This window comes from Aureococcus anophagefferens (genome assembly GCF_000186865.1).
Source record: "Aureococcus anophagefferens unplaced genomic scaffold AURANscaffold_17, whole genome shotgun sequence".
Classification (NCBI taxonomy): domain Eukaryota; class Pelagophyceae; order Pelagomonadales; family Pelagomonadaceae; genus Aureococcus; species Aureococcus anophagefferens.
Window position 1 is genome coordinate 68055 of NW_008705577.1, and position 24521 is coordinate 92575.

Genomic DNA, 24521 nt, shown 5'->3' on the forward strand with positions numbered 1-24521 from the left:
CACAGTCGATATCTTCGTCCTCGACCAGGTTTTGTAAATTCATATCCAACTCGCGCTCGAGCGTCATCGCGCGTTCGAAACGCTCCCGCCCGGTCCCGCGGAGCGCGAGCCAGAGCCGGGGCGGCGCCCGCGCGGCGAACACGTTCCATAGGCCATCATGACGCGACGCGGAGTTGAGAGCCTTCGAGGTCCGCGCCGGGGCCGCCGTCTCGCCGGGCTGGAGGAATTGGAAGACTTCCTGCCAGACGTCCTCGCTCACCGTCCCCACCAATCGCCCCGCCGCTTGCTTCTGCTCGACACGGCGGGCGAGGCGTGGCAACATACGAATGAATAGAGGTGCGGCTTGGCGGAGTTCGCGCGGCGAATTCGCGCCCAATTTTGCCACTGTGTGAGTGGGTCGCTAACCCACTGCAGTGCACTGGCACCACAGTCTGTCAGTCACTGGCACCGGACGGGATGCTGACTGGAGCCTGACTGGCTGCGGACGCCTCCGCGGTCGGTCGACTTTGCAGGCCCCGGAGGAGTGATTATCCATGCCCAGTAGGTTCCTCTGGATATTAGGCATCTCACTAGCGATGGTTAAAGCGCCTTGGCCATCTGCGTGTCGTCGGACACGGCCCGGGGCCGGCTCTGGTGGCGCCGCCAGAAGGCCAGGGCCGCGACGACGGCGGCGAGCGCCGCGGCGACGACGCCCCGCCACGTCGTCGTCGCGCGGTGGATCGCGTGGCGGCGCAGGAGCGACACGCAGTCTGGCGACGGCGGCGCCGCGCGCCGCTCCGCGACGTCGTCCGCGGCGCAGTCGTAGAGCGCCATCCACCGCGCGCAGTGGTCGGGCGTGCCGTCGCGCTTCCCGCCCGGGTACCCCGGCTCGACCACCCAAGGGTGCGCGTCGCAGCGCGCGAGGATGCCCGCGTGGAGCGGGCTACCGGCACCGCCGTCGCGGAGGAAGTCGCGGTAGTCGTCGGGCTTCGGGCCGTGGAAGTGGAGCAGCGACGCGCGGCCGGGCGCGTAGGGCCAGTAGGGCCGCCAGTTGAACGCGGGCCAGTTCGCGACGTCGAAGCGGCCCCGGTAGAAGGACGCGTAGGCGCCCTGGTCGCCCGGCCCGTAGTCGCCGAAGTGGAGCCCGCGGTCCACGTTCTCCGGCGAGAAGATCCAATCGAGAAACGCCGCGTAGGTCCGCCGGAGGCCGGCCAAATTCAGGAGCATGACGCCCGCGTTGCCGTAGTTCGGCGCGCGCGGCGTCTCCGCGCCCAGGGAGAAGAACTCGGGGGCCGCGGCCCCGAAGGCGACGCCGTCGAGGAAGAGCACGTCCGTGTCCGCGTAGAGCACGACGTCGCCGTGGACCGCCGGGTCGAGGAGCAGGGGCACGTCCACGCGCAGGAACGTCGACGCGAGGCTCCGCGGCGACGCGTAGAGCGGGCTGAACTTGACGTTGCGCCTCCCCGCGGTCGTGTTGAGCGCGCGCTCGAGGAGCGGCAGCCAGAGCGGCGCGTGGTGCACGACCTCGACGCCGCGCGCCGCGAGCCAGAGGGCGAGGGGCGCCGACCGCGGGCCCCAGAAGACGCAGACGGGCTTGAGCGACGTCCGCTCGAGCGCGGACACGACCGCGCGCTTCGTCATGGCGACCCAGGCCGGGGACGCGTCTCCCGTCGCTAGGAACACCCACGTCGCCACCGGGGCGCGCCGCCGCGGCGCCGCCGAGGACATCGCGGGCCGCGGGTCGACGATTGGCCGGTCCGTCGACGCGACGTCGGCCCGGAACGCGGCCGCGGCGAAGTGGAGCGCGACGTCGCCAAACTGGGGGCCCGCGGCCGCCGCGTAGTCGAACCACGCGTCCCCAAAGGCCGCCGCCGCGTCGCAGGTCCGCCGGAGCACGAACGCGCCGTCGAACGCCGTCGACGGCGGCGAGTTGCCCCGCTTCGCGAGCTCGCGGAGCTTCGCGGCCACAAAGGCCTGGGCCTTGGCGACGGCCTCGGCGTCCGGCGGGTCGTCGGAGAGCCGCGCCTCCTCGACGAGCCCCGAGGCGAGCTCGCCGCCGGCCACTCGCCCGAGCACGCGCCGCGGCCGCAGGCCGATCGCGGGCCGCTCGAGGTTCGCGTAGACCGCGGCGACGGCCGCGTCGACGTCGACGCCGCGCGCGGCCGCGTCCACGTAGAGCGAGACGTCGTAGCCGTGGAGCGCGGGCTCCCGGTGGGGCATGGCCTGGAGCGCGAGCGCGTGCAGCCGCCGCGAGTTCCACGTGGACCGCCAGTCCATGCGCGTCGCCGCCCAGCCGCGCGGCGGCTTCGCGAGGACGTCGGTGTCGTCCGTGAAGAGCCGCCGGTCGACGACGTAGCCCCGGGCCGCCTCGCCGCGCTTCGGCAGCGCGAGGCCGTCGAAGCGCCGCGGGCCGCCCGCGGCGCCCGCGGCGTCGACGGCGTAGACGACCAAACGCGTCGCGACCGCGGGCACGTCGTCGACGACGCCCAGGAGCGGCAGCCACGCGCGCTCCATGTAGTGGCCCGCCTCGAGCGAGTCGCCCGCCGCGAGCTCGCGCGCGAGCGCCTCGTAGGTCGCCTTGGGCCGCCGTCGGAGCGCGTGTCGGCCCGCGGCGAAGAGGCCCCCGAGGCACGTCGGGAAGGGGTCGCCGCCGCCGCCGCCGAGGTGCGCGTCGATCCACGCGCCGACGGGCCGCGTCGCCGCGCGCGCGTAGGCCTCGTCCGCGTAGCAGTTGCCGAAGCGCGCGCACTGCTCCGACTTGTACGTCGGGAGCTCGAAGGCGCGGGCCTCGCGGCCCTGGCGCCGCGCGCAGAAGGCCTCGAGGTTTCGGGGAGCGCCGCGGCGAAGGTCAGCACGTTCGCCATGGCCCCGAGGTGGTCGTGCCACACCGTCGTGTCCTTGAGGAAGAACGTCGCGTTCGCGAGGTCGTCGTAGGTCCGAGCGACGTGCGCCAGATAGGTGTGGTCGCAGCGGCCGACGTTGGGCAGCTGCTCGGTGAAGATCTGCACGCGCCGGCCGCCGCGGTCGCCCGCGAGCCTGCGCAAAGCGGCCGCGTCGCCCGCGGCGCAGCCGCCGGCGCGCTTGCAGTAGGAGAAGACGCGCACGTGGACCGCGCGGTAGGGCAGCGCGCGGAGCAGACTGGCGACCATGGGCGCCGCGGGCCGGTCGTAGGCGGCGACGACGACGTCGACGGTCTCGGGCGGCCGCGGCGTCGCCCGGTGGCTCATCGCGCCCTCAAAGGCCGGCGCGGGCGCCGGGCCCCGGAGGTCGCAGGGCGCGCCCGCGCCGCAGGTTGCGCCGTAGGGCATCTCCAAACCCCAGCCGGGCAGCACGCCCCGGGCTTTGGGGTCCGCGCACTCGCCCGACGCGGCGTCGCACGCGCAGCCGCACGCGCAGCCGTCCAGGACGCCGTCGTCGCCCCGGCGCCGCGCGGCGCAGAGCGCCCGCTTGTAGCGCTTCGCGGGCTGCTCCCGCGCGAGTAGCGCGGCCCAGGTGCGCTCCATGAGCGCGTTCGACGACCGCTCGTGCGTGTAGAGCGTCCGCTCGAGCGTGCGCCACGTCGCGCGCGCGATCTTGGCCACGCGGCTCCGGTGCACGCCGAAGATGCCGCCGTAGCACACGGCGACGACGACGCGGTCCAGGAGCGGCGCGAGCAGCGTCTGCGTCTGGAGCCAGGCCCGCAAGGGCAGCGCCTCGTGGCGCGCGGGCGCGTGCGTGCCGTTGTGGCCTGGGGAGGAACCGGGGTGATGCAACGTCGCTTCAACGTGCGTGTGCCGCGCGCGCGCGTTCCCAAAACTGCATTCCGAGGGATGACCGCTCGTCCAAACATCAGCCGAAACGAGTGGAACACGGCCGAAGAGGAGCCTTGGAAGTTCGCGCCCTTGTTTCCCGCCCCGGTCGCGGCCCGGGTCGAAGTCCGCGAGCTCGTTCATCATGTGGAGCGCGCTGCCGCCGGCCGCGGGCCGCCGGCCGCAGCCGAAGCCCACGTGGCCCAGGGCCGCGTGGGCCGTCGCGCAGACCGGGGCCGCGAGCTTCCGGAGCTCCGGTGCTAGATCCTCGTCTTTGAAGAAGAGGACGACCTGGTGGAGCGGCGCGCCGGAGCTCACGCGCCGGAAGAGGTGGTGCGCGTAGGTGTGGTGCTCGCCGCCGACGTTGCTCAACCGCTCCACGCGCGCGTCGGGCAGCTTGCGCCGCGCGCCCTCGGCGTCGCCGCATTTCGAATAGACGTAGACGTCGCGGACGTCGACGCCGCAGTCCCGGAGCTCCGCCGCGACGAAGTTGACCCAGCCCACGTTGCCCGCGCAGTGGGCCACCACCAGCTCCGCCGTCGCGCGGCTGTCGTTGCGCGCCGGCCGCGCGGTGAGCGGCGCCCACTGCGCGTCGGAGCATTCCGCGCACGCGGTCCGGCCCGCGAGCGCCGCCGCGGGCCGCAGGCCGCTGCGGCAGGCGCCGGCGCCCGTCGCGTTGGCGCAGAAGGGGCGGCCGTCGGCGGGGCGGCAGTCCGGCGGGCAGTGCCACTCGTCGTCGCCGCGGCAGACGTCGCCGTGGTCGACCTCGTCGTGGGCCTCCAAATTCGGGCAGAGGCCCCGCAGGCCCGTGCGGCACGGCGCGCCCGTGAAGGGGTGCGCGCAGTCGTCGCGGCCCCGGGGGACGCAGTCCGACGGGCAGCCAATCTTTCGCTTTTTCCGGCAGACGTCGCCGCGGTCGCGGCGCGCGGCGAAGACGGGCCGCCCGCCGCCGCCGCAGGTCGGCGCGTCGCGCCGCGCCGCGCTCCGGCAGGGCGCGCCGTGGCCGTTGACGCAGTAGGGCGCCTCGCGGCCCTCCGCGGGCGCGCAGTCCGCCGGGCAGGACCAGCTCGACCGGTCGCGGACGGACCGGCAGACGTCGCCGTGGTCCAGCTCCTCGTGGACCTCGAGCAGCGCGTCGCCGCCGCAGGCCTCGCCGCCGACGCGGCCGAGCGCCAGGAGGAGCGCGAGGGCCGCGACGCGCATCACGCGGGAACGGCGTGTCAAAGGGCTGCTCTGGGCATCATCGTCTGCGATGATGACAAAAACTGTGCACGTTCCCCGCAACGGCAATATGTTGCCTGCGACTAGCGCTCAGGTTGGCCACTTGACTTGCCACTTGGTTGGCCCGCACTTCCGAGTCGCTCGGAGTAAGTCGAGCAAGTGACCGAGCTCAAGTCCGAGCTCTCTCGAGAATGATTTTAGCGGACGTCGCGGAAGGACGACTTCGGCGGCTCGGCGAGGACGACCTTGCGGGCGGTCTCGAGGGAGAGCACGCTCGCGGCGAAGTGGAGCCAGGCGTCGAGCTCCGGCCGGCGCCGGAAGAGCAGGTCCGGGATGAGCGGCTCGCGGTCGCCTCCGTCGTCCGGGTCCTGGCGGAGCGCCGCGCAGACCGCCTCGGCGATGACGACGAGGTTCGCGTCGCGCGACAGGGTCACGTGGCGGCCGTCCGCGCGGGCGACGCGGATCGCGTGGGCCGCGCGCTTCAGCAGGCCCCGCGACGCGTCGTCCGAGTGCGCGCACTCGCCCGTCCGGAAGAGGAGCGCGTCGAGCACCGCCGCGGCGTCCGCGCGCCGCGGCTCGTCGGCGAGGACCGCGAGCACCGCCGCCGTGACGGCGTTGTGGAGCATGGTGCACGCCGGCAGGTCGAAGAAGCGGTCGACGTAGAAGTTGAGCGCGTCCGGCGCGGCGAGCGCGTCCGCCACGCCCGCGCACCGAGCCGCGGCCCTCAGAAGCCGCGCGCGCGCGAGCAGGTCCGCGCCGACCTCGCCCCGCGGCGCGTCCGGCCGCAGGAGCAGCGCCGTCCGCCGCGGCGCGACGGCGCCGGCGACGACCCTCCGCAGGGACCGGTCGTCGGCGACGGCGGCGACCAAAGCGGACAGGACGTCGCAGGCCTCGGCCGTCGCCTCCGCGGCCGCGACGAGCGCCGCGAGCGTCTCCGGGTCGCCCGCGAGCGCCGCGGCGCACCGCCCGCGCGCCGCGGCGTCCGCGAGCGCGCCGAGGAACATGGTCCGCCCGTTGCGCGCGCCGCGGCCGTCGCCGAGCGCCGCCGCCGAGGCCCGGAGGAACGGCGGCGGCGCCGCGCACGCGACGAGCTTGCCGCCGAAGGCATCTCTCAACATCATCGCGCCGACCTGGCCCGCCGCCCAGGACGACGCCAGCCGCTTCGGCAGCCCTTGCAGAAAATCCGCGCGGCCGAGCGCGTTCGTCGTCGCGAATCTCCCGGACCGCAGCAGCGCGGCCAGGACGCGCTCCCAGCGGTTCGCGCGCATGGGCGTCGCGTCGTCGTCGTCGTCGTCGTCGAGGAACGCGGCGAGCCGGCCCCAGCAGCCGTCGCAGGCCGCGCAGGCCTCGGCGACGGACGAGCACGCGCCGTCCTCTCCGGTCAGCACCTCGGCCGCGACGCCGCCGCGCCGGTCCCGCCGCGTCGGCTTGTCGGGCTCGAGCGTCTCCGTGTCGCCGGACTGGCCCTCGCCGTCGCGGACGAGCGCGCAGGCGACGACGGCCTCGGGGTGGTCCCGGAAGAAGGTCACGAGGTCCGCATTGGCGCGCAGCTCTTGGAGCAGGTCCTCCTCGTCGAGGAGCTCTATTACGCCGTCTTCTGCTGCGAGCGTGCCGTTTTCGACCTGTTCGAGGATCTCGGCGACGCGGTTGTCCTCGAAGTCGAGGAAGTCCATCGCTGGCTGGACGCCCGCCGCGGCCGACGAGACGCGGCGGACGGCACCTCTTGTGCTCGCAAAATCCTTGCCACAGCATCCACAGCTCGATCTCAGAGCGCGCGCCATCTGGATCCGCGCCAGCCGCACATTCGGGTCTCGTCGCGTCGACAGCGCGCCGCCGGCGTCCAATCCTGACAGCATACGCTCCACAACAACCCCTCCGACGCCCGCGGTTTCAAATTCGACCACGGACAAGAGCGACCGCCGTCGCGCGCGCGAAGAACAATCGAAAAAGGCTTCCCGTTCGAAACCCAACGCCGCGCCGCAGGCAAACCATGTACAAGCTCGTCCTCCTGCTCCTGAACCTCTCCCTTGCTTCGGGCTTTGGGCCGAAGGGCGGCGGCTTCACGGGCGGCTTCGGCGGCAGCATCGGGCCGGGCGGCGAGGAGGGCGCGCTCTTCTTCCTGCTGCCCAAGAAGAAGTACAGCGCCGCGCCGTCGCACAAGCTCTCCGCCGAGGACGAGGCGAAGAACGCCAAGCTCAAGAAGGTCGACGCCGACAAGCTCAAGAAGCCGCGATTCGGCGTCGCCATCAAGAACTTCTCCTTCCGATCGCTCTTCTCCTTCGCGCCACCCACGAAGGAGAGCACGACGTTCGCGAAGAGCCTCGCGACGAGCGCCTAGGCGCCGGGGCCTAAGAATGCCGAAGCAGTGTGCGGGCGAAGTCGCAGCGTCCGCGGCCGCGCCGACGCGCGTCCACTAGACGCGTCCACTACGCTACTTCGAGTACTAGCATGTTAGGGCGGACAGAAGGACGCGTCGATGGAGCCCGCCCGGCTCGTTGGCGGCGTGATGGCGACGTAGAAGCCGAAGCCGTCGTCGAGGAGCTCGGACCCGTCCGGGTAGTCGCGCTCGTCGAGCGTGTCGTCGAGCGTGTCGTCGAGGTCGACGACGTTGAGCGACGAGCTCAGGCGCGTGAAGGTCGTCGCGACGCGCCGGAGGCCGACGACGTGGGCGATGCCGATGATGGAAACGATGAGCGGGTTCTGCCGGAAGCGGCCGAGCCAGTCGACGGGGTCCGGCGCGTCGCGCCGCGAGAACTGCTTGCGGCGGTGGCGCCGCAGGGGGAGGCTGTGGCAGCTCTCGTCGCTCCCGCCGGCGAGGGCCAGGCTGCTCCGCGACTCGGAGCCGCAGCTCGACGCCATGGAGCTACACGACTCGAAACTGTCGAGGCGGTCCAGCTCGGGCTGCGAGTCGCACGCAGCCCCGAGGCGATGCATGGTCCGGGTGCGTGGGGGGGTTCGCGGCGCGGCGGTCGGGATTCGTGTCGCGCTCCTAGGAAGCCTCCACAAGCCCGGCACGGGGCGAGGCGACGCACGCTTCCGGCGTCGGAAGTCGGGAATACTCGTCACGCTTCAAGCAAACGCATCGCGTTGAAGCCTGCTCTCATTGGCCAGTTTTAAGGCGGCGGCGGCGGCGGCCGCGCGCCCGCGAGGTCCGCCTCGCGCCGGAGCCAGCCGGCGATGGCCGCGCCGATGGGCTCGCCGTGCGGCTCCCGGCAGAGGTTGTGGAAGAGGGGCAGGTCGAGGACGGCCCGCGGGAACAGGTCGTCCGAGACCGCGCCGGCCTCCCTGAGGAGCCCCGGCTCCGCGCCGCCGAGGCCCTTGAGGACCACGAGGGTCCTGCGCGCCGCGCCGGCGCGTTCGAAGAGGGCCTCGGACCCGGCCAGCGAGCACATGGCGTCCGCGCGCGAGTGGAGCACGAGCAAAGCGCGGCAGCCTAGATCTTCCAAGCCGCCGTCGTCCATGAACCCGGCCATGGCCGCGGCGCAGGCGTAGAGCGTCCCCGCCAGCATGGGGCCGTGGTAGAACGTGGGCTCCGTCAACGCTTCCCGCGCGTGGCTCGGGATGGCGTTCTCCGCCGTGTGGAACGTCTCGCCCGCCGGTCCGAGCAGCTTCTTCGCGGCGGCGAGCGCGTACAAAGCCACCGTCCGCGAGAACGACGAGGGGAAGTCGTCGAGGTAGAGCATGGGCGAGTGGAAGACGATGCCGTCGAATTTCCCGCCGAGCTTCGCGCAGCGCGCGGCGATGGCGCCGCCCATCGACGATCCGACGAGGAACCGCGGCAGCGTCGGGTACTCGGCCGCGGCGGCGGCCGCGAGCTGCAGCGCGTCGCGCGCGAGGTCGTCGAGCGACTCCACGCAGGGCCCCACGTCGCCGTAGAGTCCCTCGGAGTCGCCGTGGCTCTGGTGGTCGAGCATGAAGACGGAGACGTCGCTCGCCGCGAGCCGCTCGGGTAGGCTCCCGGCCCATTTCTCGTGCGGCCCGCCCTCGGCCGTCGCGCAGAGCCACTCGTAGCGCGCGCAGACGCGGTAGCCGTGCGCCAGCACGACAAAGGCCACGGGATTCGCCGCGCGCACGCAGTAGGTGGCGATGCGCAGCCCCTGGGCGTTGACGAGGCTGCCCTTGTCGAGCTCGCCGGGGGCCGTGCCGTCGCGCAGCGGCCACGCGGTGGTTTTGGGCGCTGCCTCAGTGCTCCCGGCAGCCTCGCCGCCGCTCGCCGCTGCCCCGAGATCGTCGGCCACCGAGTCACCCGCCGCCGCCCCGCGATCGTCGGCCATCGCGCGGCGGCTTCAAATCTTCAATGAGACGTCAACAAAAGTGTTACCTAGGTCGTGTAGACCTTGACGACGTGCTCGATGGTCGCGCGGCAGATGGGGCACTTGTCCTGCTGGCGGTGGAGGCGCGTCGCGCAGCGGAAGCAGGCGCACATGTGGCCGCAGGGCGCGAGGACCGCGTCTTTCCGGTGCACGAGGCACACGGCGCACTCCGAGGACTCGACGGGCTTCGCGGGCCGCGCGCTCTCGTTGGCGAAGGCCGCCAGCAGGCTCGCGTTCGCCGCCTCGACGGCGCGCTTCAGCGCCGCCGAGTCGGCGAACTTGTCGCCGAAGCTCAGGTCGACGTCGAGGCAGCGGCGCACGAAATCCGCGGTCTCCGGCTGCTTGCCGCCGAAGGCGTTCAGCGACAGCCGCAACCCGTACTCGCGCCGCGCCCCCACGCGCGCCGCCGCGCGGATGACGCCCGGCAGCGGCGCGCCGTGGATGCGATTCGCGGACGCGAGCGTCGCGAGTAGGTCGTCTGGCGTCGCCTCCTGGGGGCGCGCCACCGCCAGATGGTGCGCGCCGTGCTCCGTCACCGCCAGCGCGTCGACGTTCTCGAAGGCGACGCACAGGTCGAAGGTCATGACCCCGAACAAATTCCGCCGCTTGATCGACACGACCTCGGTGGTGGTGTCGAACGTCGTTGTTTCTAAGGCCGGCCGCGCCATGGCGCACGCCAACAACACCAGACACAGAAAAACCAACACCTCGTCGGCGCCCGAGTCGTCGAAGCGCAGCGCCAGGGACACGGGCGCGCCCGTGTCGCGCGCGGACGCGCCTAGATAGGCCTGGACGGCCTCGAGCGCGTCCGCGGCGCGCGCCGCGTCGTCGAAGACGTGGACGACGTGCTCGCCGCCGGACTCGTCGCTGACGACGACGGCGATGAGCGACGGCGCCGCGCCGCGCCAGGCCGCCTCCGGGTCGAATTTAGCGCGGTTCGCGGGCCGCGGCGGCGCGCGCGGCGCGCGCTGCGGCGGCCCGCGGCCCTTCTTCGCGGGCACGCCGCCGGCCTCGATGTCGCGCGCCATGGCCGCGACGACCTCGCGCACGGCGTCGGCGTCGCTGGAGTTGCACCGCCGCCGGAGCGTCCGCGTGCGCAGCGCGTTCGACATTTCGAGCCGCAGCTCCGCGCCCGCGATCTCGAAGGACGAGCGCCGCCGCTTCTCGAAGAGCCGGTCGACGCCGCGCGGTGTCTCCGTGAGCACGCAGTCGTTGTCCTCGAGGCGCTTGGACCGCGACGCGTGGCGCGTGCACCGCAGCACCTCGCGATGGTGCCTCCCGTCGGCCGCGGCCGCGCAGGCCGCCGCGATGAGCGCGAGGAGCGCGAGGACGAAGGTCGTCGCCTTCAGGAAGCGGATGCGCACGACGCTGTTCGGTTCGATGGTCAGCGCCGGGCCGCGCAGGGTCCGGCGCATGGCGCCTGTTCTGTTGCTGTGTTCGCGCGTCGCGGCGCGCCGAAACGAGTCGGCGCGGCTCGACGAGGAGGTCGCGGGTGTGGTCTGTTTTGAGCGCGCGTCGGAAGCTGCGCGGAGGACGCCGAGGACGCCGAACCCGTCGTCAGACGGCAGGGCGCTCTCCCATACGGGAGCTCGATCGCACCGGTCGCCACCGCCAGGGGGGGGGTTGCTCCGCCAGTGGCGCCCCGGCCGACCCCTCTAGCGCAGCGACGCTGTACTCGAAAGTCACGATCTTGAGCGCGATCGAACCTTCATAGTACCGTCGATTAGGAAACCAAGGGGCATGTCCAACGCCATCGATGGTGGCGAGATCGACTGTGCCGGATTTGTCCGTAGGAGCGCGGTGGACGAACGAGGCCCGTAGGGTGGATTTTGGACCAACACCGAAACTGCGTCTCCGGCACTGACCAACCGTCCAGGGCGACGCCAGGGGTCATGGGGCGTCGCCCCGACCACAAAAAGCGACCGTTCTGCGCCTATACGCAGCGCATGGCTGGCGCGTATACGCGCGTATTCGTACGTAGGCGGTCCTTTTTCGAGCATATTTCAGTGATTTCGTCGAGTTAGAAAGAGCTTGCTTCACGCGGGCGTAGCTCGCCGGGACGTCTAGGACCATGCAAAAAAGAGTGACTTTAGACGCCGCCGTCGCGCGACGGCGCCGACCTTGCCGGAGCAAACCCCCCCATCACATCTCCATCACCGCCGCCGCCGAGTGCCTCGCCGCAGTGCGGCTGCACTGCGCGCCGCCATGTGGCGCAGCCTGCCCGGCGCGCAGGAGCGCGTCGACGAGTTGTTGGCGCTCGTCGCCGAGGACAAGCCCGCGAGCGAGCGGCCGCCGATGCACGTGCTGAAGCGGCTCATCGACGAGCGGCTCGAGGACGAGGACAAGTGGGTGCAGATCACGGCGGGCTGCGTGAGCCGCGAGCTCGGCATCCCCTGCGAGTCCTTCGAGCGGGAGATCGAGGACACGTTCGTGAGCAAGGTCCGCGCGGCCTACGCGGAGCGCGAGTCGGACCCGCCGCCGCAGCCCGAGTGGACGTACGGCGACACGATCCACGACTGGTTCGACGCGCGCGACCTGCCGGGCATCTTGGACGAGGAGCTCTTCAAGCCCGAGGGGCCGCCGCAGGTCAAGCACTGCGGCGTCCGCGCGGACGCGCCGAAGGTGAACCTGCTGAGGAAGCCCGACGCGTCGCTCGGCGGCGGCCGCGGCCGCGGCGCGGGCGGCCGGGGCGGCGCGCAGAAGCGGGACCTGTCGCCGCGCTACCAGGCGGGGCTCGCCGGCGCGCCGCCGCGGAGCGAGCCGGCGGCGATCCCCGCGCCGCGGCCGAGGAAGGAGGCCGCGAAGCGGAGGAAGATCGTCATGCTCGACGAGGCGCCGCCGAAGCAGGAGAAGCAGGTCGTCTCGTCGTCGTCCAAGGACCCGCTCAAGGCGGCGCTCGCGCCCGCGAAGCGCGCCGCGCCGGCGCCGGACCCGCTCAAAGCCGCGCTCGCCGCGCCCGCCGCGCCGGCCCCGGCGGCCCGCCGCGCCGCGCCGGCCCCGCCCCGTCCGCTGGCGCCGCCGCCGCGGCCCGCACCGCCCGCACCGCCCAAACGCGCGCCCGCGCCGCCCGCCGCGCCGCCCGCGCCGGCGCCGGCGCCCGCGCCGGCGGCCGGCGAAAAGCTCGACGCGCTCCTCGGCGACGACTGCAACCTCGCGACGGCGGACGTGCGCGCGCTCTTCCAGGCCTTCCTCGAGAAGCGGCCCAAGCCCGCGAACGCGGCGGACAAGGTCAAGATCCACGAGGAGACGAAGCCCGACGACAAGGGCGTCAACATGAAGTCGTCCATCTTCCTCGTCCTCGACTGGGCCGCCTACACCTACAAGCGCACGCGGAAGCGGAAGCCCGCGTAACATTAGTCGTGGACCCACCTCAGGGATGCGCGCGGGCGAGCCGCGCCGCCGCGCGCGTAGCCGAAGAACCAGGGGTACCGTCGGCGCGAGGACGACGAAGAAGAAGAGGCCGGCGGCGACGCCGTACGCGAGCCACGCGGCGAGGGCTCGTCGTACACGGACGTCGAAGCTGTGCCCCCGGGAGAGCGCGTAGACGAGCAGCGCGACCGCGATGAACGTCTTCCGATCGCAGACGTAGCACGCGCCGCCGTCGAGAAACGACGCGCAGTCGCACCACGGGCAGTGGGGCGCGGCCGGGTCGTGGATGTTGCAATCGCGCCAGCCTCTGTTCCAGTCGAACGCAAAGACGCAGCCGCACTGGAACATGGTGCCGCAGAAGGGGTTGTGGACCAGGTAGTCGAACACCTGAGTGAATTAGGCTGCCCATGACTTCCTTGAGACGCGCTGAAACACGCACCCAGATGATCGAAAACGCGCCGACGAACTGCCAGAAGGACTTTGCGGTACTCTCCTTGACTCGTAGGAGGGGCGTCCTGGGGACGGCGCGGCTCGAAGACGAGCTGCTCGTGAGCTCCATGTCGCGCTCTCCCAGTTCAACATGCACGAAGCAAACATCACGATCCGATGAGATCCGGCAGTTCACGGGCTGCCTCGCCCAGCAAACGCTCTCCGGTGTGTTCCGCGAACACCAAACACACGCTCTCCTGACACCATGGCCGCCATCGCCCCGCCCCTGCTCATCGACCTCACGTCGGAGCCCGCCGTCGACCCCAGCGCCTTCCTCGCCAAGCTCACGCCGACGAAGTCGTCCATCAAGAAGACCTGGGACGAGCGCGTCGCCGCCGCCGAGGAGGCGCGCAAGTACTTCCTCGCCGGCCGCACGATCCGCGCCGCCTGCCTCTCGAAGCGCAAGCGCGCCGTCCCGGAGACGCCGAGCGCCGAGCTCCTGAAGAAGATCGTCGAGAAGCTCCGCGAGGCGGAGATCCGCCGCGACATCGAGCAGGAGGCCGTCAAGTTCAAGGCCGCCGCGTGCCGCCGCGCGTCGCCGTTGAAGTTCAAGCAGGCCCAGCACGCCGCCCGGGCCATCAAGCTCCGCGTCAAGCTCGTCGAGGCGACGCAGCGCCGCAACGAGCACCTCGAGGCCGTGCGTTCGAAGGCGACGCGGTCGCCGCCGCGGTCGCCCGAGAAGCGCGAGCGCGCCGCCCAGACCTTCGACCTCGGCGACGTCTGCAAGAAGCTCGCCGACGCCGGCGACCGCCGCGACGCCATCCTCGCCGCCAAGGTCGAGAAGGCGAAGAAGCTCGCGGAGAAGCGCCGCGCCGCCGACGGGCAGGCGGCGCCGTCGACGGTCGACGCGCTCGCGTCCAAGCTCGGCGCCGCGGAGCAGCGCCGCGGCGCGATCCTCGCCGGCAAGGTGGAGAAGGCCAAGGCCCTCGGCTCGCCGGCCAAGCCCTGCGCGCCGCCGCCCCCTCCGACGGACAAGGAGGCGAAGCGCGCCGCGGCCGCCGAGCGCCGCGCCGCGTACCTCCGCCGCGTCGCGGCCAAGGCCAAGGCCAAGGACGTCGTCGCGCCCGAGGAGGACGTCGCGGCGCTCCGGGCGACGCTCGCGGCGAAGCTCGCCGGCGCCGCGGCGCGCGCGGGCTCCGCGGCGTCGCGCCGCTCGAAGCGCGGCGCCGCGCTCGGCACGGACGCGGTCCTCGCGGCCGCCGTGCGCGCCCTGCGCGTCACGGCCAAGGCCGCCGAGCTCGCCAAGGCCCTCGACGCGAAGCACGGCGCCGCGGCCGCGCGCCGCGCCGCGGCCGCGCGCGCGGCCGAGGCCAAGGCGGCGGCCCGCGGCCGCGCGCGCGAGGCCGCCCGCTTCCGCAAGACCCAGTCCCTCTACGTCATCGTCGACAAGCCCGCCGCTGAGGTCTGAGTGCTCCTCCCCGCGGTCGAGCGCGCGCCTCCCCCCGGCGCGACTCCCGCTGACGACTCTCTAAGAGGTCCTTTCTGCGTACAATTGCCCCTCTCAGCGCGCCGGCTCCACGAGCTCGGGAACACGACCAAGGCCAAGGCGAAGTCGATCCGGGTCGTCCAGTTGCTGGGCGTCGGCGCGGACGTCATCATCGCGGCGCCGAATAAGAACGGCACCAGGGCCTCCGCCGTCACGCCGGTCCGCCGCCGGGCCGTGAGCATCGTGACCGTGACGCCGACGACCGCGGCCGCGACGTAGTTGAGCAGCTTGAGGCGCTTGGCCGCGGGGATCGCGGTGACGAAGTCATCGGCGTCGAGGAGCAACTGGCCGACGGCCATCGTCTTGGCCTTTGTGACGAAGCCCGCGGCGAAGCCGGCTGGGCACCAATGGCTCATGTCTTTGCCCCTGCGGCGCCCGGAGCTGCGGGGCCCTGCTCGACCTCAAGCTCTCGGCCTCCATGCTGGGCCGCAGGGTCTGCGACGTGCCGTCCTCCTTCTCCGCGCCGTCGCTCAGCGGCTTCGTCGTGGCGCTCCAGGCTTGCCAGTGTCGCGTCGTCACGTGCGGTCGCCGCGGCCGCGGCGGCTGGTGGCCGGGCGACGCAGGAGTCTTCCGCGGAGCTCGCGGCACGCCGGCCGCGGCCGCGGACATCGACTAAACGCGCGCTGCGCGCATTAACTACGCCTAGCGGAGCGCTCCACGCCGCGGAACCGGCGCGGCGCGTTCGAGGGCCCTGGGCATCCGCTCGCCGGGGGTAGGAATTCCTAGTCGAGGGGGGCGCGCCGACCGCAATCGCTAGCGCTCGCTCACGCCGCCCGCCTCGTCGTCGTCCACCGCAAAAAACACAGCAACCATGGGCCTCTCGCGCGAGCGCAAGCAGGAGTACTTCGAGAAGATGGAGGGCCTCCTCGACGACTACTCGAAGATCTTCATCGTCCACTGCGACAACGTCGGGTCGAAGCAGTTCCAGCAGATCCGCATCGCGCTGCGCGGCAAGGCCGTGGTGCTCATGGGGAAGAACACGATGATGCGCAAGGTGCTCAACGCCTACCTCGCCAAGAACCCGGGCCACCCCTACGAGATGCTCCTGCCCAAGGTCCTCGGCAACGTCGGCTTTGTGTTCACGAACGAGGACCTCGCGGACGTCCGCGAGCTCATCGAGGCGAACCGCGTGCCCGCGCCGGCGCGCGTCGGCGCGACGGCGCCCATCGACGTCATCGTGCCCCCGGGCCCGACGGACTGCGACCCCGGCCAGACGAACTTCTTCCAGACGCTCCAGATCGCGACGAAGATCGTCAAGGGCCGCATCGAGATCACGAACCCCGTGAACCTCCTCAGGAAGGGCGACCGCGTGGGCAACTCCGAGGCCGTGCTCCTCCAGAAGCTCCACATCAACCCCTTCGACTACGGCCTGGTCATCACGGACGTCTACGACAACGGGTCGATGTTCGACGTCAAGGTCCTCGACCTCACGGACGCGGACCTCTCCTGCAAGTTCGGCGAAGCGCTCAACGCCATGTCGTCGCTCTGCCTCGAGGTCAACTACCCGACGCTCGCCTCCGTGCCCCACTGCGTCGCGAACGCGTTCAAGTGCCTCGTCGCGATCGCCGTCGAGACCGAGTACACGTTCGAGAAGGCCCAGCCCTTCAAGGACTACCTCGAGAAGAACCCGCCGGCGCCCAAGGAGGCCGAGGCCTGAGGTCCTTCCCGAGGCGCGAGCCCCCGGCGCCTGCCGACCGGGGCCGCCGCCCGAACCGGGGACCGCGCGCGCGCGCCTAACGGACGGGCGCGCCCGAGCTTCTCGAGAACGGGCGTGTGGCACTTCGTGCGCGCGCGAGATTCTACTGCCGCACGTCCTCACAAGCAATTTCTTAACACACATGAGTTCGTGGTCCGCGCGGCGGCGTCCGAAGAGACGCGACTGGGGCCGCGCCGCTCGCGACCTCCTCTCTAGTAGATCGTGCCCGTGCGGTCCCTGAAGCCCGCGGACAGGCGGTACTGGCAGCTGACGCGGCCGCGGTAGCACCAGGGCGGCAGGCCCGGCGGCGCCGTGTTGGCCCGCGTGCCCATGTTGCCGTGCGCGACTTGCGTCGCCGGGTCGCCGAAGAAGAGCACGCAGTCGCCCGACGCGAGGACGATCTCGCGGCACGTCGGGCACGGCACGGAATGCCAGTCCTTCCATTTCTTGCCCGCGGTGCCGTTGCCGCCGCCCGTCCAGCACCGCTTGCAGTCCGGCGCGTGGTCGACGACGAAGGACGACGAGTCGCCGAGCGACATGAGCGCGACCCAGCGCGTGCCCGGCTTGTCGACGTGGACGTGCATTTTGTCTCCGCGCGCCGCCGCCGTCTTCCCCGCGCGGAACCGTAGTATCTGCGCCTCGCCCGTGATGAGCTCGCCCGCCCGCTCGCCGCGGCGCAGCGAGAGCGTCGGCCGCCCCGGCGCCGCGGCGGCGTTGACGGCGGCCATCGTCGCGTCCAGAATCGGCTGGAGCAGCTCGAAGGTCTGGTCGTCGGCGAACATCCTAAGAGGATAGAGCTTCGTGTAGTTGTCCTGGCAGTTGTTGCCCTGGGCCGCCGCGCACTTGGCCATGGTGCCCGCGCCGCTCGGCGGGTGCAGCACGTCCAGGCCGAAGCACTTCTCCAGGTTCGCCGCGAGCGTCGCGCCGCGGGCCCCGTCGAAGTTGCGCAGCACGTAGACGGCCTCGCGCCGCGGGCCGAGCTCGACGGTCTCGACGCGGCCCGCGAAGGGCGGCATGGAGAACCGCTCGTAGGCGGCGGACCGAGCGGTCACGGTCGCCGTCGTGCCGTCGACGTCGCGGCGCGGCGCGGGGCCGTCGCCCTCGCGCCGCGGCTTCGCGCAGCGCGCGTGCGGGAGGTAGTGCACCCGGATCGTCTGGCCCGGCAGCGGCCGCGGGAACAGGCCGTGCGCCGTGCTGTCGCCGTTGGCCGGGCAGACGAAGCACGACCGGCCCTGGCTGCACAAATCGAAGTTCCCGCACTTGCCCGGCTCGTGCTGGTGTTCGAACCAGTCGGCCGTCGCAGACCAAGGCGGCCGCGACCCGTCGACGAGGACGCCGCCGCTCGTCGGCGGCGGCGGCGCGGCGGGGCGGCTCGCGGCGTCGTCCGCGCCGGCGAGGCGCCGCGCGAGCGCGGCGTCGGACTCGTAGTCCGCGCCGGCGCCTTCGCTGGCCAGAAAGCGCGCCAGCGCGGCGTCGGACTCGAAGTGGTCCTCGCGGCGCGCGAGCGCGTCGTCGTCGTCGCTGTCGCGCAGGTCGACGACGTCGTGGGAAGCTTGCTGCGGGGCATCGTCGTCGTCGCTGTCGATTTCGACGACCGTCGCGCCCGCCGGGACCTCGAATTTCGCTTTCTTTGTCGGTTTATCGGCCATCACCGACGACAGGTACTCGTCGAGCGTCGGAAGCGCCTCGAGGTCCGCCGTTGGAGAGGCCGGAATGCGGGTCCATGCACCGAGAGCAATCCCGGTCAAAAGTGCTCTTCAACTTGATGCTCAAGACATGATGTATCCATTCGCGCTAGCCCAGCGGTCGGCGCTGGTATACAAAACAGTCGGTAGCCCGCGGTGCGCGATCGCGGGGACGACCGCGGCTCTCGCTCAAGAGGTGGCGACCAGCGTCTGTGTCCGGTGGCCTCGGCCCCCCGAGAGCGACGAGAAGAGCGGGGACATCGTCCGGCAGCGGCTGCCGCTCGGCCGGTCTCCGCCGCGGCATGCTGGCAGCCCGTCGCGCGGCGGCGCTCCGCCGAGCGCCGCCGAGCTGCGCGGTCGCAGCGTGCCGCGCGCTCCCGCCAAACGCCGCCGCGCCGTCGGTGGTTCCATGGTCGGGGGTTTCGCGAGAGAGGGGCCGCGGCCGGACTCCGTCGCGCGGGCTTCGCGAGCGCGCCGCGGAACTCGAACCGCGCCGCCACCCGCGCAGGTCGAGCCGCCCCGGCCCTAGCGCGGGCCCGGCGCCATGGACGAGGACCAGTTCCCGCAGGAGGACATCGAGAACCTGGTCAAGAACGCGATCTCCGCGTGCCTCAGCGAGTTCCAGTACCAGGCCAAGCTCGTGAACAACAAGATCCACGCGATCGTCGACGCCTGCCTCAAGGAGCTCCAGACGCTGAACCGGCCCTTCAAATACATCGTCACGTGCATCATCATGCAGAAGAACGGCGCGGGCCTCGACACGGGCGCGGCGCTTTTCTGGGACAACGCGAAGGACGGCCTCGTGTGCATACCGTGGGAGAACTCGCAGATGAGCGTCGTCGTCACGGTCTTCGGCACGGCCCTCAACGTCGACAACCTCGCGGAGCTCGACTAGGCGCGCGCGCCCTCTCCTCGCGCGCGGCGCGCGGGCGCGCCTACGGGACCCGTCGCTACGTGACCCAGTGGGCGCGCGCGGGCCGCCGCCGCGTCGTCGGGACGTCGCCGCCGAGCCAGCGGCGCACGGCGGCGGCGAGCGCGACGAGGTCCGGGTAGGGGTCGGCCTTCCCGAGGAGGCTCGTGAGCTTCTTGTGCGCGCGCGGCGGGTTCTCGCGCCGCGGCGCGCCGAGGTCGACGCCGAGGTCGGCGATGCAGGCCAGCGTCGCGTTCTGGACGTGCCAGTCCGGCAGGGGCGCGAGGTCGTCGCCGTCGAGGCCGAGCGCGGTCCGCGCGGCCGCGTCGCCGCGGCCGAGGCACTCGAGGAACGCAAAGTCGCCCTTCCGCGCGTCCGGCGTCCAGCGCTTGACCTGGTAGGGGCTCTTGTAGAGCGTGAGGTTGCGGCCCAGGCGGTAGGCGACGGCGTCGAGGGCGCCGACGACGCCGGACCGCGGCGGCCAGTGCGCGCACGCCGGCCCCGCGAAGACGGGCGGCCGCGCGGCGTCGAGCTCCGCGGCGAGGCGGTTCGCGACGAAGGTCTGGAGGAGCACCTCCTCCGCGGCCTGGCCGCTGTACGCGCCCGTGTTCTGGGCGAGGATGCGCTCGAAGACCGTCGCGTTCGTCTCGGGGTCGACGGTGCCGCGCGCGAACGCGTCGAATCGCTCGAACGCGTAGCGCGGGAAGAACATGCCCTCGTGCTGCGAGAAGCCGCCGCGGCAGCCCTTGACGGTCCGCGCGTCGGCGCCGAGCACGGCGTCGAAGTACCACTTGTTCACGAGGATGGACTTCTTCGCCCCGGCGTCGCAGTTGCCCTCGAGCCAGGGCGTCTCGGCGACCTTGGAGAAGCCGCCGCGCACGACGAAGCGCTCGACGCCGGGCACGAAGAAGCGCGCGTTGGACGCCGAGCAGAGCACGTGCGTGAAACTGAGGTTGAGAGAGGCGCCGTGGAGCGCGTTCGAGACGTGGCCGAGCAGGATGGAGCCCGTCGCGTGCTTCGTCGGGATGCGCCGCGGGTTCGCGTAGACGCGCGGCGGCAGGAAGGCGAGCGCGCGCATGGCGTCGAAGGTGCCGTCGTCGCGGTTCGCCGAGAGGTGGACGACGACGGGCGTGCGCGGGTGCGTGAAGTCCACCAAGTTCTTGAGCGTGGCCGCGACGCCCACGATGTCCTCGTGCACCATGCTCGAGATGAGCACGCGGCCGTCCGGCGCGGCGCGCGCCGAGAGCAGCAGCGCGGCGACTGCGCCGAGCCAATGGTTCATCCTTCAAAGGCTGCCCATCATCGATCGCGCTGCTCTTCAACCTCGTTTCGTTGATGTTCAACTTAGACGTCCAAAGGCGGGCAGCCGCCGTCGGCGGGGTCGTCGCTCGCGAACGCGCGCTCGAAGGCCGCGTGCGCCGTCTTGAACGGCGCGCGCGCGTCGGCGGCGCACGTCGCGTTGAAGTTGTGGAGATCGAACAGGCAGCTCCCGTTGATCGTCTTCACGCGCGTCGCCTGCCAGGAGCAGTCGTCCGACGGCGGCGCGCCGTCGGGGCAGCGGCCGGCGGCCGGCAGCGACCACCACACGCCCGTCGCCTCGTTCGCGTCGCACTGGCCGGCCAGCGGCGCGCCGAGGCCCAGGGCCGCCTCGCGGCCCACCAGACGATCGTTCGCGCCCATGCAGTGGTTCTCCGCGCCGTACGCGTTGCAGTTGAGGTACTGCCCCACGGTGGAGGTGTAGGTCAAGTTCCACCGGGAGATCCACGCGTACGCGTGGTCGGCGCCGGGATTCAATCCCGTCTGCAGGTCCTCGCAGACGAAGAACGTGTCGCCGAGCGCGTCGCCGACGTCCTGGTTCGAGATGTTGAAGTTGTTCTCCGGGTGGAAAATGTAGGCGTCCGCGGTCGTCACGGCGCCCGTCGCGCCGGGCTCCGCGCACGTCGGCGGAGAGGCGCACGCGGCCTCGTCGAAGCCGCGGAGCACGTCCGGGTCCGCGCCCTCCGCGAAGCTCACGAAGCGGAACGAATAGGAGTAGTTCGCCTTCGTGTTGCTGATGTTGTACTCGACGGGGGTTTCCGAGTCCTTGCCGACGGCGACGAGCAGGTCCATGCCCGCGAGCGACAGGGCCCAGACCGCGCACTCGGTCCCGTCGACGACGGCGTCCGCTCGCCGGCGCGACAGCGGCACCCACTGCCACATGTTCGTGTAGGTCGACGGCGTGCCGCCGTAGTCCATGGGGTAGCAGAGCCCGTTCATGACGTCGAAGGAGCCCGTCGACGTCGTCACGGACGTCGTGTTGAAGAACGCCTTCCCGCTGCCGGCGTAGGACGCGGGCGCGAAGCGATTCTCGACGCGGAACGACTGCGCGAAGCGCTTGGTGTCGTCGTCCTGGCTCATGACCCACGGGTGGCCCTCGCAGGAGCCCGTGGCCGTGAACTCGCAGATCACGTCGGAATAGGTGCTCGTCATGTACATGGTCGCATGGAAATTCGCCGGGAGCTTCGGCTTCCCTGCCTCGTCGAGCGCATCTTGCGCGACGAGGTCCTTCGCGAAAAAGGCCTGCAAGGCGGCGGTCCAGAGCATGGCGACGGCGCGATTGGAGAGGGCAGCCTGTTCGCCGTAGGACAGCAAATTGGTTTATTGACCCGATGTTGAATCAGCCGCGACGACCGCCGCCGCGGCCGACGCGCGGCCACCGTCAACCACCGTCGGGCCGGCGTCGTCCGCTCGATCATGTCCGTGCTCGCGGAGGCGAATGAAATTCAAGACTTCACAGCCCAGCTTGCCGCGGGCATTAGCGTGAACGCAAGAGATGAAAACGGGTTCACCATGATCATGGTCGCGGCCCTCAATGACTTTCATAATGCAGCCAAAATTCTTCTCGAACAGCACGGCGCGGATCCGAACGTCGCTGATCGCGACGGGTATCGACCTTTGCACTTCCCCGCGGACGCGCGCATCGTTGAGCTTCTCCTCAAGCACGGCGCCGACGTTAATGCGCAGAATAATACAGGCGAGACACCTCTCATGATTCCATTTAGATTCGGAAATGTTGAGCTAGTGCGCATTCTGCTGAGAAATGGTGCTTCGCTTAGTCCTCGCAATGATGAAGGTCTAACTGCGCTCGAGCGTGCGAAGTGCAGAAAACAAATAGAGCGTACTCGCGAAGCGCGCGGGCTGCCAAAGTTCCCCGGCGACTGGCAAGAAACCATCGACCTGCTCACGGCCGTGACCAACGCCGGATCCTGGGAGCGCTACGTGCGCGAGCCCGTCGTGCAGCTCCTGTGCCTCCGCCACCTGTGCCTCGCCGGCCGCGCGACAGCGCCGCCGACGCTTGTGCGCTGCTTCGGCGCGCCGCCGGTCCCGAACGCCGGCAAGGCCCGAACCCGCGCCCGGCGCGTCGCAGCTGCGACGCCGCTGCCCAATGAGGTCTTCGCGCACATCCTGAGCTTCTGGCACTGGCGGGCATAAGACAAGTCTCTTTCCCGACGAGGTCTTCGCGCTCATCCTGAGCTTCTGGCACTGGCGAACCTAGCATGTCTAAAAATTACCGATGCCGTCCGTGTCGCTCGAAGCGCCGCTTGAAGAGCTCGGCCTTGCGCTTCGCGTCGGCGCGCGCGAGCTCGATGCGGTGCTTGGCCTCGTCGACGCGGTGGTGGATCGCGTCCTCGAGCTTGTGCTCCGCGGCGTGGATCTTGTCGCCGACGGCGTGGATCTTGTCGGCGACGGCGTGCTCGGCGTCGTGGACCTTGTGCTTGACCTCGTCGACGACGTGCATCGTCTTGGGCGCGGCGCGGTGCGCGGCCTCGTCGACGCGGTGCTCCGCCGCGTGGATCTTGTTCGCGACGGCGTGCAGCTGGTCCTCGATCTTGTGCTCGACGCCGTGCGCCGCGTCGCCGACGGCGCGCGCCGCGCGGCCGACGGCCGTCTTCGGCCTCCGCTTAAAGGTCGGGTCGATGCTCTCGATGGACAGGTCCATGAAGTCGAGGCACTTCTGCTTGAGCGCGCCCTCGGGCTCCGAGTTGCGCCGCTTGCGGCCGCGGACCTCGACGTAGGAGATGTCGAAGATGTGGGCCTCGGAGCGGAAGATGTCGTCGTCGCGCGCGTGGAGCTCCTCGCGGATCGTCGGCACGACGAAGCGCCGCCGCCGCAGCGGGTTCGACACGCCCGTCATGACGATGGCCGACAAATGGCGCTTCTTCCGTTTCCGTTTGGCCTGCTCGAGCTCGTCGTCGGCCAACACCACGACCTCCATGTAGTCCGCGGACGGCGTGCCGTGGTCGACGTCGTCCGCGAAGTAGGACACGGGCGCGTCGTTCTCGTCGGGCGTCAGCGAGTGGCGCCGTCCCCGGATCTTCTTCGGCGGCATGTTGTAGTTCCCCGGCTCCCGGTCGAAGTGGCGCGGGATCGTCGCCGGGTCAAAGGCCTCGTCCTTGGATTCCTCGAACGACGCGCGGCTCCTATTTCCCCGCCGCATCCAGCTCAAAGTCGAAGGTGCCGCTCAGCGAGTCCGTGGACCAGCCCCGCTTCTTCGTCCGCGTTTCGCGGATCGCCGCCTCGCGGGCCTCGCGCGCCTTCTTCGCGGCGTGGAAGGCCTTGGCGCGCGCCTGCGGCGACAGCGTCTCGTCCGAGAACGGCTCCGCGATTTCGACCTTGGGCTTCGGCGGGAGCCAGAAGTCCATGTGGGAGACGACGTAGGCGACCTTCGCGCAGCAGATCAAGACGAGCAGGATGAAGATGATGACGAGCCACTTGCCGGAGATGCCCGCGACCTCGTACCCGAGCGACGCCTCGTCGTCGTCGTCGACGGCCGGGCCGAGGAAGACGTCGCCCTTGTCCTTCGGCGCCTTCGTCGGCTTCGGCGTCGTCGCGATGATGACGGCGACGGGCCGCGGCGTCGGGTTCGGCGTCCAGACCCAGCCCCGCGACGGCGCGGCCGTCGCCTCGGCCGTCGGGCTCGCGGCCGGCTGGCCCGTCGTCGGCGCCGCCGTCGACGGCGCGGCCGTCGGGGCCACGTAGCGCTGGGGCGCGGGCGTGGGCCGCTTCGTCGGCGCGCGGCTCGTGGGGCCGTAGGTCGGCGCGGCGCTCGGCGCGGGCGTCGGCGTCGCCGTCGTCGGCGCTTTCGACGGCTTCGCGGAGTAGGCCGCCGCGACGTCGCCGACGCCGTCGATAGTCGCGTTCGCGACGCGGAAGCCCCGGTCCAGGAACGCGGCGACGGCGGCGAGGCTCGACGACAGGCGCCCGTCGGCGACGGCGGCCGCGAGGTCCGACGCGAAGCCGGCTTCGACGGCCGCCGGCTCCTCCGCGGTGCGCAGCTCGACGTCGAACTCGACGGACCCGCCCGCCGCCAAGAGCCGCCGCCGGCGCGTCGCGTAGGTCGTCCGCGTCACCTGGGCCGCGTCGTCGACGTCGTCCAATGACTGCGCGAGCGCGACGCGGAAGACCAAATCGTCGTCGTCGTCGAAGCCGCCGAGGTTGGAGAACTCGACGCTCGACGACACGTAGACGGTCTCGACGCCCACGGGCGCGGGCGACGGCCGCGCCGTCGGGCGGGCGGTCGGCACGCAGAACCCGCAGGTCGCCCG

General features: G+C 71.5%; 5 protein-coding genes across 5 annotated transcripts; 4 read left to right on the forward strand and 1 right to left on the reverse strand.

The window, feature by feature from the left end:
* Positions 1 to 529: 529 nt before the first annotated feature.
* AURANDRAFT_72029 (hypothetical protein) lies at positions 530 to 10872 on the reverse strand (the record flags this gene model as incomplete). The annotated part of the gene is made up of 7 exons (XM_009040958.1): positions 530 to 2796; positions 2835 to 3706; positions 3830 to 5000; positions 5195 to 6708; positions 7451 to 7851; positions 8247 to 9085; positions 9325 to 10872. 7 exons carry the CDS (start codon positions 10714 to 10716, stop codon positions 580 to 582), a joined length of 8406 nt encoding a protein of 2801 aa, XP_009039206.1.
* Positions 10873 to 11506: 634 nt separating this feature from the next.
* AURANDRAFT_72030 (hypothetical protein) lies at positions 11507 to 14567 on the forward strand (the record flags this gene model as incomplete). The annotated part of the gene is made up of 2 exons (XM_009040803.1): positions 11507 to 12648; positions 13427 to 14567. 2 exons carry the CDS (start codon positions 11507 to 11509, stop codon positions 14565 to 14567), a joined length of 2283 nt encoding a protein of 760 aa, XP_009039051.1.
* Positions 14568 to 15453: 886 nt separating this feature from the next.
* AURANDRAFT_60208 (hypothetical protein) lies at positions 15454 to 16404 on the forward strand (the record flags this gene model as incomplete). The annotated part of the gene is made up of 1 exon (XM_009040804.1): positions 15454 to 16404. One exon carries the CDS (start codon positions 15457 to 15459, stop codon positions 16300 to 16302), a length of 846 nt encoding a protein of 281 aa, XP_009039052.1.
* A 2166-nt stretch (positions 16405 to 18570) lies between these two features.
* On the forward strand, positions 18571 to 18921 carry DLC1 (hypothetical protein; the record flags this gene model as incomplete). Its single annotated transcript, XM_009040805.1, has 1 exon — positions 18571 to 18921. One exon carries the CDS (start codon positions 18571 to 18573, stop codon positions 18919 to 18921), a length of 351 nt encoding a protein of 116 aa, XP_009039053.1.
* Positions 18922 to 21717: 2796 nt separating this feature from the next.
* On the forward strand, positions 21718 to 22071 carry AURANDRAFT_15235 (hypothetical protein; the record flags this gene model as incomplete). The annotated part of the gene is made up of 1 exon (XM_009040806.1): positions 21718 to 22071. A coding segment is annotated over one exon (354 nt), but the record flags the coding sequence as incomplete, so codon positions are not given.
* Between the last annotated feature and the right edge of the window lie 2450 nt (positions 22072 to 24521).